This window comes from Solanum verrucosum, unplaced genomic scaffold (genome assembly GCF_900185275.1).
Source record: "Solanum verrucosum unplaced genomic scaffold, falcon-dt-bn FXZP01000112.1, whole genome shotgun sequence".
Taxonomy (NCBI): Eukaryota; Viridiplantae; Streptophyta; class Magnoliopsida; order Solanales; family Solanaceae; genus Solanum; species Solanum verrucosum.
In genome coordinates, this window is record NW_026020441.1 from 3,280,381 (window position 1) to 3,292,780 (window position 12,400).

General features: G+C 36.3%; 1 protein-coding gene across 1 annotated transcript; it reads left to right on the forward strand.

The window, feature by feature from the left end:
- The first annotated feature begins 1,742 nt into the window (after positions 1-1,742).
- Positions 1,743-2,983, forward strand: LOC125808498 (uncharacterized). Its single transcript, XM_049488197.1, has 3 exons — positions 1,743-1,995; positions 2,146-2,382; positions 2,733-2,983. Exons 1-3 carry the CDS (start codon positions 1,743-1,745, stop codon positions 2,981-2,983), a joined length of 741 nt encoding a protein of 246 aa, XP_049344154.1.
- The last annotated feature ends 9,417 nt before the right edge of the window (positions 2,984-12,400 follow it).

Here is a 12,400-nt window from a genome sequence, read left to right on the forward strand (position 1 = left end):
CCTCTACAGTAGCGCAATGATCCTTCACCACAAATTATTGATTCCCCTACTGTGGTGGAAACATCAAAATGGACAAAATTTACTATATTGAAGGCATGCAAAGCACTGGGGGTGAACATTTCAGGTTTCGAGCATGAAATCTTGGACATTATACTAAGAATGGAGGAAAAGAGGAAATCTCAAAGCAACAAATGAACTTAAAAATTGGATTGGGGTCTGCAAGATGAAAGTGGAAAGAAAGATAGGGGTATGTACCACAAAGTTCATTCCAGATGATAGTTAAAATTCTCAACTGGAATGTGCAAGGTCTTAATAATAAATATAAGAGAAGTACTTTGAAATCTCTTATCCAAAAGTGGAGAACAGACATTGTTTGTTTATAGGAAACCAAAATAGAGTCTTGGAATCCATCTCTAATCAGACAAATATAGGGGAATAAATGGCTTTCATGGGCAGAAGTTAATGTAATTGGCACCAAAGGTGTGGTATTAATTTTATGGGACAAAAGAGCATGGAATTGTGTTGAGTCAAAGGCAGGGGCCTTTTCCATATCATGTAGATTTGAGAGCACATCTGAAGACTTCAAATGAGTTTTCACTTGAGTATACGAACCACACACCGATCCAGAAAGGGAGGACCTGTGGTTGGAGTTAGCATCAATTAGGGGATTATGGTTTGATATGTGGGTCATAGGAGGAGATTTCAATGTATGTAGATTTGAGGGTGAAAAGCTAAATTGTACTAGAAAATCTAGTGCTATGTAGGGGCTCTCAAATACCATTTTGGATCTCGAACTGATCGATCCTCCTCTCCAAGGAGCACAGTTCACCTGGTCAAGAGGGGAGGATACTTTTCAAGCCTCAAGAATTGACAGGTTCCTTTATTCATCAGAATGGAGCGAGATGTTCAGGGCTATCAAACAATACACAATGCCTAAAGTAATTTCAAATCATAAACCCATCATCTTAGAAAGCGGAGATTGGGAGACATCACCATCCTACCTCAAATTTGAGAACATGTGGCTCTAAGCAGAAAACTTCATTGATATGATAAAAGGATGGTGGCAATCCTACATTATACAGGGTACCCCAGACTTTGTGTTGTTGCAGAAACTCAAAACCTAAAGAAAGACATTTCTAAATGGAATAGAGAGGTGTATGACAATATTGAAAGACAAATAACTAAGGCTCTTTTGGAACTAGGGAAATTGGATCAATTAGCTGAACTCACAATCCTTTTTTTCACCACAAGAAAAAACACCGTCCTTGAATCTTAAACTACAGCTTCAACAAATTGTAGTAGCTGAAGAGATCTCATGGAGTAAAAAATCTAGATGCCTATGGCTTAAAGAGGGGGACAGAAACCCAAAATTCTTTCAGAGAATGGCCAATTCACATAGAAGGGGTAACTCCATTGATAAACTACGAATAATAGATGAATTGATTGAAGACAAAGTAAGGATAAATGATGGCATTTTGGGGTACTATCAACAAATTTACAAGGAGGATGAATCCTAGAGACCCTCAGTTGTCTCTAAGAACCTGCCCACCCTCAACATAGAAGAAAAAGACGAGCTTGAGCTCCCTTTCACTGAATTGGAGATTTCTAATGCTCTCATGGCTTGTGCCCCTGACAAAGCCCCAGGCCCTGATGGTTACACCATGGCTTTCTTCTAGAAATCATGGTGCTTCATCAAAGATGATATGCTAGCAACTCTCAATTTCTTTTACCAGAATTGCCAAATGGAGAGATCTTGCAATGCCTCTTTTATTGCTCTAATTCCAAAGAAGAAAGGTGTTGTGGAGCTTAGAAACTATAGACCTATAAGCCTCATAGGTAGTGTCTATAAGATGTTGGCTAAAGTCCTAGCAGGAAGGATGAAAAATGTGATGAATTCTCTAGTCTCAGGGCAACAAAGTGCATTCCTAAGGAATAGACAGATAACTGATGCATCCTTGATTGCTAATGAAGTGCTAAACTGGAGAATGAAAAGTGGTGAGTCTGGGATCTTATGCAAATTGGATATAGAGAAAGCCTTTGATCAGCTCAACTAGGCTTATCTAATCAATATTCTGAAACAAATGGGCTTTGGTAGTAGGTGGATAAGATGGATATTATTTTGCATTTCAACTGTAAAATTCTCAGTTCTGATCAACAGAAGTCCAACTGGATTTTTCTCTACTAAAAAAGGGTTGAGGCAGGGGGATCCACTCTCTCCTTTTCTATTCATTCTTGCAATAGAAGGGCTATCTCAGTTGTTAACTAAGGCTAAAGAACTCCAATGGATTCAAGGATTCCAAGTAGGCAGCAATCCAACCACCACTGTCATGTCTCTCACCTACTCTATGCAGATGACACTCTCATTTTTTGTGGAGCTGATAGGTAGCATGTCTCTAATCTCAACACCACTCTCGTAGTTTTTGAGGCCATCTCTGGACTCCATATTAACATGCTCAAAAGTATGATATATCCAGTAAATTAGGCGGCCACTCTAGAGGATCTTACTAGCATACTTAGTTGCAAAATTGGGTCATTACCTACCACCTATCTAGACTTTCCCTTGGGGGAAAGTTTCAAATCCTCTGGAATCTGGAATAGAGTTATTGAAAAAATGGAGAAGAGGCTAGCCACGTGGAAAATGCAATACCTTTCCATGGGTGGTAGGCTCACTCTTATCAAATGTGTCCTAGAAAGTAATCCTACATGTTGTATGTCTTTATTTCCAATACCAGGTTCAATTCTAAAGAAAATGGATAGGCTCAGAAGGAGATTTTTGTGGGAAGGCAACATCCTCACTCATAAGTACTCTCTTGGTAAATGGCAATCAGTTACTCACCCTAAGACTCAAGGAGGCCTAGGAATCAGGAATCTCAAACTCCATAATAACAACCTACTCATGAAGTGGCTCTGGAGGTATAGACAAACTGGGACTGGGTTTTGGAGAGACGTCATCAAGGCTAAATATGGCATTCAAGATCACTAGTGTCCAAATGAAAGCAATGAACCCCATGGTGTTGGGGTATGGAAACATATAAGTAGTTTCCAAGATTATTTCTTTCGGGAAGTATCCTTTAAGGATGGTAATAGACTCAAGATCAGATTTTGGCAAGACAAATGGCATGAGAACGCTATGCTAAAAGATGTTTTCCCCTCCTTGTTCCAGATAGCCTTCAATAAGAAGCAACTATAGCCTAGAGAAAAAAACTTTTGGGCTCCTATTTTCAGAAGGAACTTTCAGGATTAGGAGATTAATGACATCCTTTTCCTCCTAGAAACTTTGGAAAGCACTACACTGGTGGTTGAAGATCAAGATAGGATTCTTTGGGGTAATTCTAAGGAGAAGGCCTACACTGTGAAAGAATGCTACAAAAACATGAGCTCCCAGAATGACATTCTTCAATTTTGGCCTTGGAAACATGTATGGAAAACTAGGGAGCCTCTCAGAGTATCTTGATTCACCTGGACAACCCTGAAGGAAACATGCCTAACACAAGACAATCTTAGGAAAAAAGGTGTAATCCTCATCAACAGACGTGTCATGTGCAAGCATACCAATGAGAGTGTTAATCACCTTTTTTTTGCACTGCCCTGCAGCAGATAGCCTATGACATTTTTTCTACTCTATGATTGACCTACAATGGGTAATGCCCTACACCATCAAGGATGCCTATGCCAGCTGGATATTGTGGAGAGTTGACAAATCCATCAGAAAGATCTGGAGAATGATCCGAACAATAATTTTTTGGAACCTATGGAAGGAGAGAAACAACAGATGTTTTGAATGGATATCAACCTCTTTTTGCGTAATCAAGGCCAAATGTCTATTTAGTTTATTTAGTTGGCATTTTTTTGCCACTGTAAACAGTGTTGTTAATTTTTGGGTTTTGTTAGTTCTCTATCTCTAGTACAGTAGAGTAGTAGGGCCCCTTTTAACTGTTTCTCAAGTTCTTTCCAAGCTAGCTCCATATATTTCTGGTTGGAGCAGCTTTCTTATACATTGTGATTTGTGACTTTGCATCTTCTTGATGCTTTCTAATATCATTTAATTACTTTACTAAAAAAAAGAGTGTTGTACTCTTACTGTCAAAGCATTCCTTAGCCTATTAATGGAGTTGACCTCCACTGTCATTCTCCAAGGCACTTCCCACTCTCCATTCAATATATGCACCAATGCCATAGAATCAATTTTAATTATGACCTTAGATAATTGTTTCTCAAAACAATACGAAAGTCGTTCTCTTATAGCAATTGCCTGAACAATCAACTTAGTAGAATCAACTATTTTCAAACCTCTAGCACCCAATATATCACCTTTAGAGTCCCTCACACAAAAGGTTGCAGAACTAAGTCCTGGATTTCCCCTTGAATCTCCATATGTATTGCATTTCTACCAACCTGTAGGAGGTGGACACCATTTTACCAGTTTATATTGAAATTTTGGCCTATATTCATCTAGAATTGCAATCATATGAGGCCAGGATTTAGGAACATTTGCATAACCAAACTTCTTTATAAGCAATCTCTGAGTCAAGTTAGTGATATCCCATATCACCTTATCTACAGAGTATGTCCCTCAATGCAAAATTGTGTTTCTTCTCCTCCATATAATCTACATGATGATGTTAGGCATTACCTAAAAAATCATCTTCTGCCTAGTGTTTCCTTGACAATCCCACCACCTTTTCATAGTTTGTTTCACCTGGATCCTCGGAGCAATTATACCAGCAGCTTGTGAAAAATACTTCCACACAATATTGGCCATTTCCCCTTTAATGAATAAATGTTCCACAGTCTCTCTCTTTCTAGAAAATTACAACAATTACATAAAAGAGATAGGTTAGGATTCCAGTTAGCCATGGTAGCTGCTACAGGGATCTTGTTTGTCCACACTCTCCATCCAAAAAAAGATATTTTAAATAGTAGCCCAACTATCCAGATTTTCTTATACCATTCAGAAATTGCATTTTTTCTCCTCAATAATTCCCAAGTAGTCTTGAATGAAAATTGTCCAGAACCTGTTACAGTCCACCATGATTTGTCAATTGCATTTGTCTGCTTTACCTGATCTAAATGAATTTTAACATATTGCACACCTCATCAGATAAACAATACTTCATTTCCTCATAATCCCATCCTTCCTCTGTCATAAAGATGTCTACCCTAGTGATAGGGTAATAAGAGTGTTGTGGTTGTAGATGATATAATGGACCTAGTCTAGTCCAATTATCATACCAAATAGATACAGTTCCACCCTTAGGTTCCCACCATATATGCTCTTCAAGATACTCCCTATTATGTAACATAAATTTCCAAAGTTGTGTACCTTCCTTCCACTGAGCTAGTGTTGGTATTTGCTTCTTACAGTACTTGTTCCACATATAATTAGCCCATAAAGTATTTTGAGTTCTAAATCTCCACATACATAGCTTGTGACACTGCAAATAGTGATTTAAAACTCAATCCACCTTCTTGCTTAGGCAAACAAACTTTATCCCAAGCTTCCCAATGTTTACTTCTCCCATTAACCTTATTATTCTAAAAGAACTTAGCAAATATTCTATGAAGCTCTTTTAAAACACATGTAGGAGGAACAATTGCGGACAACACATGAATAGGAACACAAACACTAGAGATTAAGACTTCTTTACCCTCATAAGATAGCATGTTCCCTTTCCAAACTTGTAATTTTTAGTTGACTCTCTTTATCAGCTCATCATAGTAAGATTTCCCTTTCCTAGCATGAGTTATGGGGAAACCAAGATAAGTTAGACGAAATTGACCTCTAGTAAACCATGTGCACTCCTCTACCAACTTTTTTACCTCTCCTGCAACATTTTGATGAAGAATGAAAGCACTCTTGTGCTTATTTATCTTTTGGCCAGATTCAGTTTCATATTCCTGCAAATATTCCATTATTCTCTCCAAAGAATACTTATTTGAAGATGTAAAGATGATGGTATCATCTGCATACACCAAATGGTTCAGATTATCACTACACTTAGGTAATCCATAGCCTACAAATTGATTATCATCAATCAATGTATTTAGTGCCCTACTGAGAACCTCTGTTGAGATAATGAATAAAACATGAGACAAAGGATCTCCTTGTTTTACTGCTCTAGTAGAGTGAAAGAATCCATGTGCCTGCCTATTAATAAGCACAAAATACCAGTTGCTAGAAATTATTCTCCATATTACATCAACAAACACCTCTGAAAATCCCATCTTTCTTAATACCTTCATTAGAAAAACCCACGAGATCCTGTCATATGCCTTGGACATATCTAGTTTAATAAGAAAATTACTAGGCTTTCCTCTCTTCTTGATATCAGAAACGAATTTCCTGAGTTAATAAAACATTCTCAATAATACTTCTACCCTTTACAAAACCGATTAGGAGATATCAATCTAGGTAGCAAACCTTCAATCCTATTATGCATCAGTCTAGAGATGATTTTATTGATGAACTTACTCAAACTAATAGGCCTCAAATCAGTGAACTCATGCACTAACTCCTTCTTAGGAAACAAGACCAAGTTAGTATGAGTGATCAATTTAGGCAGAGTGTTACCCCTGAAGAAATCAATAACCATCCTAAGAATATCACCTCCCACTATCTCCCAACAACTTTGATAAAATCTTCATTTGGACCACAACCACTATCTTCATCTAATCCAAAAATAGCTTTTTTAACTTCATTAAATCTACAAAGATTAACATTTTCTTCATTAGATATGACTTTAGGAATATATCTAAGTAGTTCAAAAGAGTCTGCTTCTGCCTCTTAAGAAAATTGTTCTTGAAAAAAAGACACCGCCTCAGAGACAATATCGATATCATTCTCCAACCAATCTCCTTGTCTATTATGCATTCCTTGGATATGTAACCTCTTTCTTATAACTTTAACTATACTATGAAAAAACCTGGTATTTCTATCCCCATTTTCTAACCAATCATACCCTGTTTTTTGCTGCCAAAACTTCTCCTCAAAATGAAGACACTTCTTATATTCTGCTTGTGCTCTTTGCAACACCTCTCTATTAATCACAGAAGGTTCTTCTTCAAATAACTTCTCTTTGATTTTCATAATGTCCTCCCTAATGAGAAGTTGCTTAAAAATATTTCCATACGCTTCTCTGCTCCATCTTGTTAGGGCAACTTTCACGCTTTTAATATTCTCTTTGAAATCCAAATAAGGATTATGGGAGCTAGTAGTGCACCAATTCAGTCTAACCACTTCCGTAAAAGTATCATTCTCTGTCCAAAACTTCAATAACCTGAAAAGTTTTCTATGTCTAACCACATAGGTTTCACAATTCAGCAACATGGGAGCATGATCCGATCCTGTCCTTGGTAGATGTTGAACTTCAGTATGATTACACCAAGTGTTGATTAATTAACACCCGATCCAACCTTTCAAAGATGCAATCTTTCCCAGCTCTCCCATTCCACCAAGTGTAAGGGCTTCCTTTAAAATTCACTTCTTGTAAGTCACAAGATGAGATCCAAGTCTCAAAATCTTCATAATCAGCCGCAAGAACGGGTAAGCCACCTATTTTTTCTTTAGAATTTAAAACCACATCAAAATCACCCCAATCAACCACGACTCTCTAATTATTGTTGTAAGTTGATCAACATCTTTCCACAACTGTAATCTGTCATTAGCATTGCATTTAGCATAAACCAAAGTAACAAAAAAATTATGACTTTGATTAGCCTGTATTAACTTAATAGTTAACTGTTGCTCTGTATCATTAATCACTGTAATTTCAATATCATGATTTGCAAAGAACCAAATCTTTCCAGAACAGTTTGCACTGGCAGTAGGCATCTTTAATCTTCTCTTGTATCTGTTAATTTGACTGACATTTTGAAAAGGATCTACCAATCCAATAAATGAAAATTTATGAAACTTATGTAGCATTTGCACCCTTTGAAATGCTTGTTGGGACTTCACTGATCTAATATCCCTTGTTTAAGCCTTCATATTCATGTGAAATGGATTTAGTTCTCTTTGGCTGAACCCCGAAAGGTTGACTCTGCTCCCCATTACCTTGCTTTTTTCTTTTTCTTGCAGACTTCAATAATCTAGGTGATAAATCTCTTTCTAATGCAATGTTGTCAAGGACATCTTCAGGTCTGTCTATTTCATGATTACCTTTTACACTTTGATTTGAATCTGTATCACCACTACTATATCGAATATCATGCAGAACCTTGTTGGGAGATTCCACTTTGAATACTTGAATTGCATCAAACTTGTATCACCACAGGAACCTCCACTATTGCGAGATGATTATATTCTTAGGATTGTTACATATGAGGGCTATTATCTTCTATCTCCAGGTACTCTGTCTTATTTTCATCAGAATCCATAGTCATCTCCTCAGTAACCTTTTGGTTATTACTGGCCTTATTTGTTATATCTACTGCATTCTCTAAAATTGTTTTTTGATGGTGAATAGGGATAGAATCCTTTCTTTCATAATGATGGACTACTACTTCTTGCTGCTTTTGGGGATTACGACAGAAAGATTTAGACACATAGTCATATCTAATATCCACTACGGTAGACCTTACTTCCCCAGTGACTTCATCTTCAATGTTCATGATAACATATTTAGGAATTTTTTTTTTTAAATCCACCAACACCTTCACTTGAGCACAACTAGGTCTAGTCCTTTTGATCGTAGATTTATCAAGATGGATAGGTGTACCTACTGCATTCGCAAGAGAGAATAAACATTCTTTAACAAAAAAAATGGGCAGTAGGTTCGGGAAGGATATCCATGCCATCTTCATTCACTTTAAACCTTTAATCATTAATTTGCGTCCTCATTAGATATGCATACCCATCTCAACAATTAATATAGAACGTCCCTTTTGATATGAGATTAACATAATCCTCCTGCTTAGACAATCTAATGAGAATATGCTTGCTTCTAATCAATCCAATCTGGAATAATTTTCCATAATTCTTCAAGATAGTGACTTTGCCCTCTATGAACACTTTTATCTTTCACATGTCTTTTTAGCTATTTCCTCCCCTTTTTTCACTTATGTTCTACCTTTTGTTTTCATTCTAGTTTCCCACTTTATTCTATTCTTTTTGTCTTTCATTTTCTTTTCTTTTTTACATTTTTTTATTTTCCTCTTTTATATGGTACTACTGACAACATATTTTCCCCCCTTTCAGCTCATATTCCACCATCAACTTAGATATTTTGCCTCAATCTCATATTTTGGCACTTCAACGAGGAATTTGTTTAAAAGAAGAAATTATTAAAAAACAAATATTTCAACTTGTAATATGGTATCCAAAGAAAAAGTACAAATGATTAAAAAGGGATAACTAGAGATTCTCAACTCACAGGTAGGCTAGAAAAGTTCCAAAGAGGGTCTTTTTTTTTCGCTAAATAACGGAAGGATTTTATTTAGTTAATAACAAAAGGTTCAATCATACAAAAGTGAAACTAGTCTATGAGATATAGTTTCAGTCGCATCTCTTTCTAGTACATTTATTACAAGTGAAGGAGATGCTTCAAAAACCAAGGTTTGATTGCAGATCATACTAGGATACTTCATTTCTCTTCTGTATTTTGCTAGTAACCTGCATTAACCTCCCTCGGAATGTGTTTCGGGGATGATCCTTCCAGTTGAAGGAGTAGAGATCTGCAATCAGCGAAAATATGTGAGTATATGAGGTTATTACTATACAGAGTGTTAAGTAAATACCTGAGAATCTATTTCCACGAAAAGATGTTCTAAGTTTTATATTTTGCTAGATTTAGGCCATGTAGCAAAGCTAGCACTTCTGCATGTAGGGCATTTCTTGCTTTGATTTAGCATGTGAGTCCCACAATCCACATTCCTAGATGATCTCTAGTTACTCCTCTAATTCCACCATTAGAAAAATTAGGTTATTACTATACAAAGTTTAAAAGAGGGTTACTCGCAAAAGAAGCGTATGGCAGTTTACTCATCCTAATAAATCCTAATAGTTGTGGTGACAAATCAATGGGGAAAGATCTAGATGATACAAGCAAGAACAAACGAGTAATCTATTCTTAATAATCACACCTACAAAGTTTAAGACTCTGACGTTACTCTATTTTCAAAGTTAAGGACTGCAAGCATCTACATACATAATGAGGTATCTTGGTTGCTCAAGAATTGACACCTAACGAAATTTGGGAGCCATAGAGTCAAGAGCGTACAACTAAGTAAGGGAAAAGGTTGGAAAAGTACAAAACCAGATAGTTACCCCGCGTAACACTAACATCATGATATTCATAGGGGCATAGGTCAATGGTGTAACATATCTGGCAGCAAAGAAGAAAAAGATCTCAGACATACATGGCAAGAGAATGCTACGTCAGGTTCCGGATCCTGAAGATGTGATCCACAACAAGAAAAACTATCAGTTAAGACCAACATTTAAGGGCGAGTTAGTAATCTTGTCTGTAAAGATAAATGTATAAGGAAGATATTATATTCCGGTCCTTATTTATATATTTTATTGCGAAGATACTAAATCTGATCCCTAAAGAACTTATTAACTGGTCCCAAATTCTAATTGAAGGACTTAAGCGGGAAAATATACTTCCAGCCAATTAATTTTTAATACTTTTAAAGAAAAGCTTTTGTTTTCACCAATATTTAGGCACCAAATATTTTTAATAGAAGCCAAAAAAAGAAAAATCCGCTCGACTTCTGAAAAGTAAAAATAGAAAAAGGAAAAGTCTTTAATATCAGGAATTTGGTCGCAACATGCCCTAGCTATCTCTTCAAATCAAATCGACGCTCTTCAATAGGATTTCCATCGAAACTCTGTCCCAATCTCAACACCAGCGAATTTCCATAGTAACGGTGTCTTCTTATTGTTGAGTAGTTACGGCTTACATTAGTTGCTCGATGAAACTCTGTAGCGGTGTCTTCTTGTTGTTGAGTAGTTACGTCTTACATTAGTTGCTCGGTGAAAAACAAAGAACAAAGGTTTGCTTGTTGAGTAGTTACGGCTTACATTAGTTGCTCGGTGAAACTCTGTAGCGGTGTCTTCTTGTTGTTGAGTAGTTACGGCTTACATTAGTTGTTCGGTGAAAAACAAAGAACAAAGGTTTGCTTGCTCTTCTAATTAAATCGAGTTGCTTGTTTCTTTCATAAACTGTATTGTCTTCTTCTTCTTCTTCTTATTTATAATCTTTTATAATTCTTAGTGCCATTTATCCTTAGATTTCAACCTTATTGTGTGTATATGATCGTAACAAGTGTTGTTGAAAGTTAAGAGGGGGGTGAATTAAAAATTCCTTCACTCGACTTTCTATATTGGTCAGTCGACTCACCTGCAAGTTAGTAATACATATAAATAAAGATAATAAATGCAGTAACTAAATGACACCAATAGTTTTATACTGGTTCAAAACATCGGTGGGGTGCCTACGTCCAGTCCCCTTGGGTTTCAAGGGTTTCCTTAAGAGCTTGCTGAGAACTTGGGTGTTACAGAATGTTACAATTGAGAGCTCTGTCTGATATGCAAATTAAATCTTTTTCTTTGACACAATCTCTACTTGTATAACCTACACTCAGACCTTTCTTTCTCTTTTCATTTCAATTGTTCACTCAAGTGAGTACAAAGTTTTATGAAAGATAAAAGAAGATTACAATATAAGTTCAAGTGAAGTGCATACTTCACAACTATGGCTAAGAGAGGTTTATATAGCTTTGGAGGGCTTTGCTCTTTTACGGAAACCCAAGGGAGTTTGAATCAAGGATCTTTGATTATGTCCTTGATTTTATTCTGATTGATTTGCTGAGTCATGTCCATATCAAATATGTGCATGAGAAAATTGATTTATTCCTTTGTATGATGATCTTCTTGTAGTCTTGAATCTTTGGCTGATCTCGTTAACTTGAATGCATCCCTTGATTTCGATTTCTTCCTTGTAGTCTTGAATGTTAACTGATCTTGTTGTCTTGAAAGTATCATTTGATTGATGCACATTATCTCTTTCATTCCTTAGGTGATTTGTTCTGCAATCTTGAATATATTTGATCGATTTCTAAATCTCTGATTGATCATGATCTGCTTGATTGATTCTGGAATCTGATTGATTCTAGAGATCAAGACATATCTTTATTTTGGAATCTCTTATTGATTCTACAGATCATGACATATCTTTATTTCTACTTTATGCTTTATGCTTGGTTTTCTTTCTTGTTGATGTGTTTGCCTGCGAAGAGTATGAGTGAATGTTTAAGTGTCATTTATCAAAATCAACTCTAAGGAGTTAACAGTTTTCATCATAGCATTTTTTTTATTTTTATGTACTCTTCAATGTTATGACACCTAGGAAGCAATGGATGCAACTTGTTGATAATCGTCTTGATGAAATCTACTTAT

What these genes read in the sequence shown, in the direction of transcription:
- LOC125808498 (XM_049488197.1), top strand. Translation starts at nt 1,743, where the DNA reads ATGGAGAGATCTTGCAATGCCTCTTTTATTGCTCTAATTCCAAAGAAG. An exon ending in AAACTGGAGAATGAAAAGTG is followed by an intron (nt 1,996 to 2,145) that starts GTGAGTCTGGGA and finishes TAAAATTCTCAG; the next exon opens with TTCTGATCAACAGAAGTCCA. An exon ending in ATTTTTTGTGGAGCTGATAG is followed by an intron (nt 2,383 to 2,732) that starts GTAGCATGTCTC and finishes TTCCAATACCAG; the next exon opens with GTTCAATTCTAAAGAAAATG.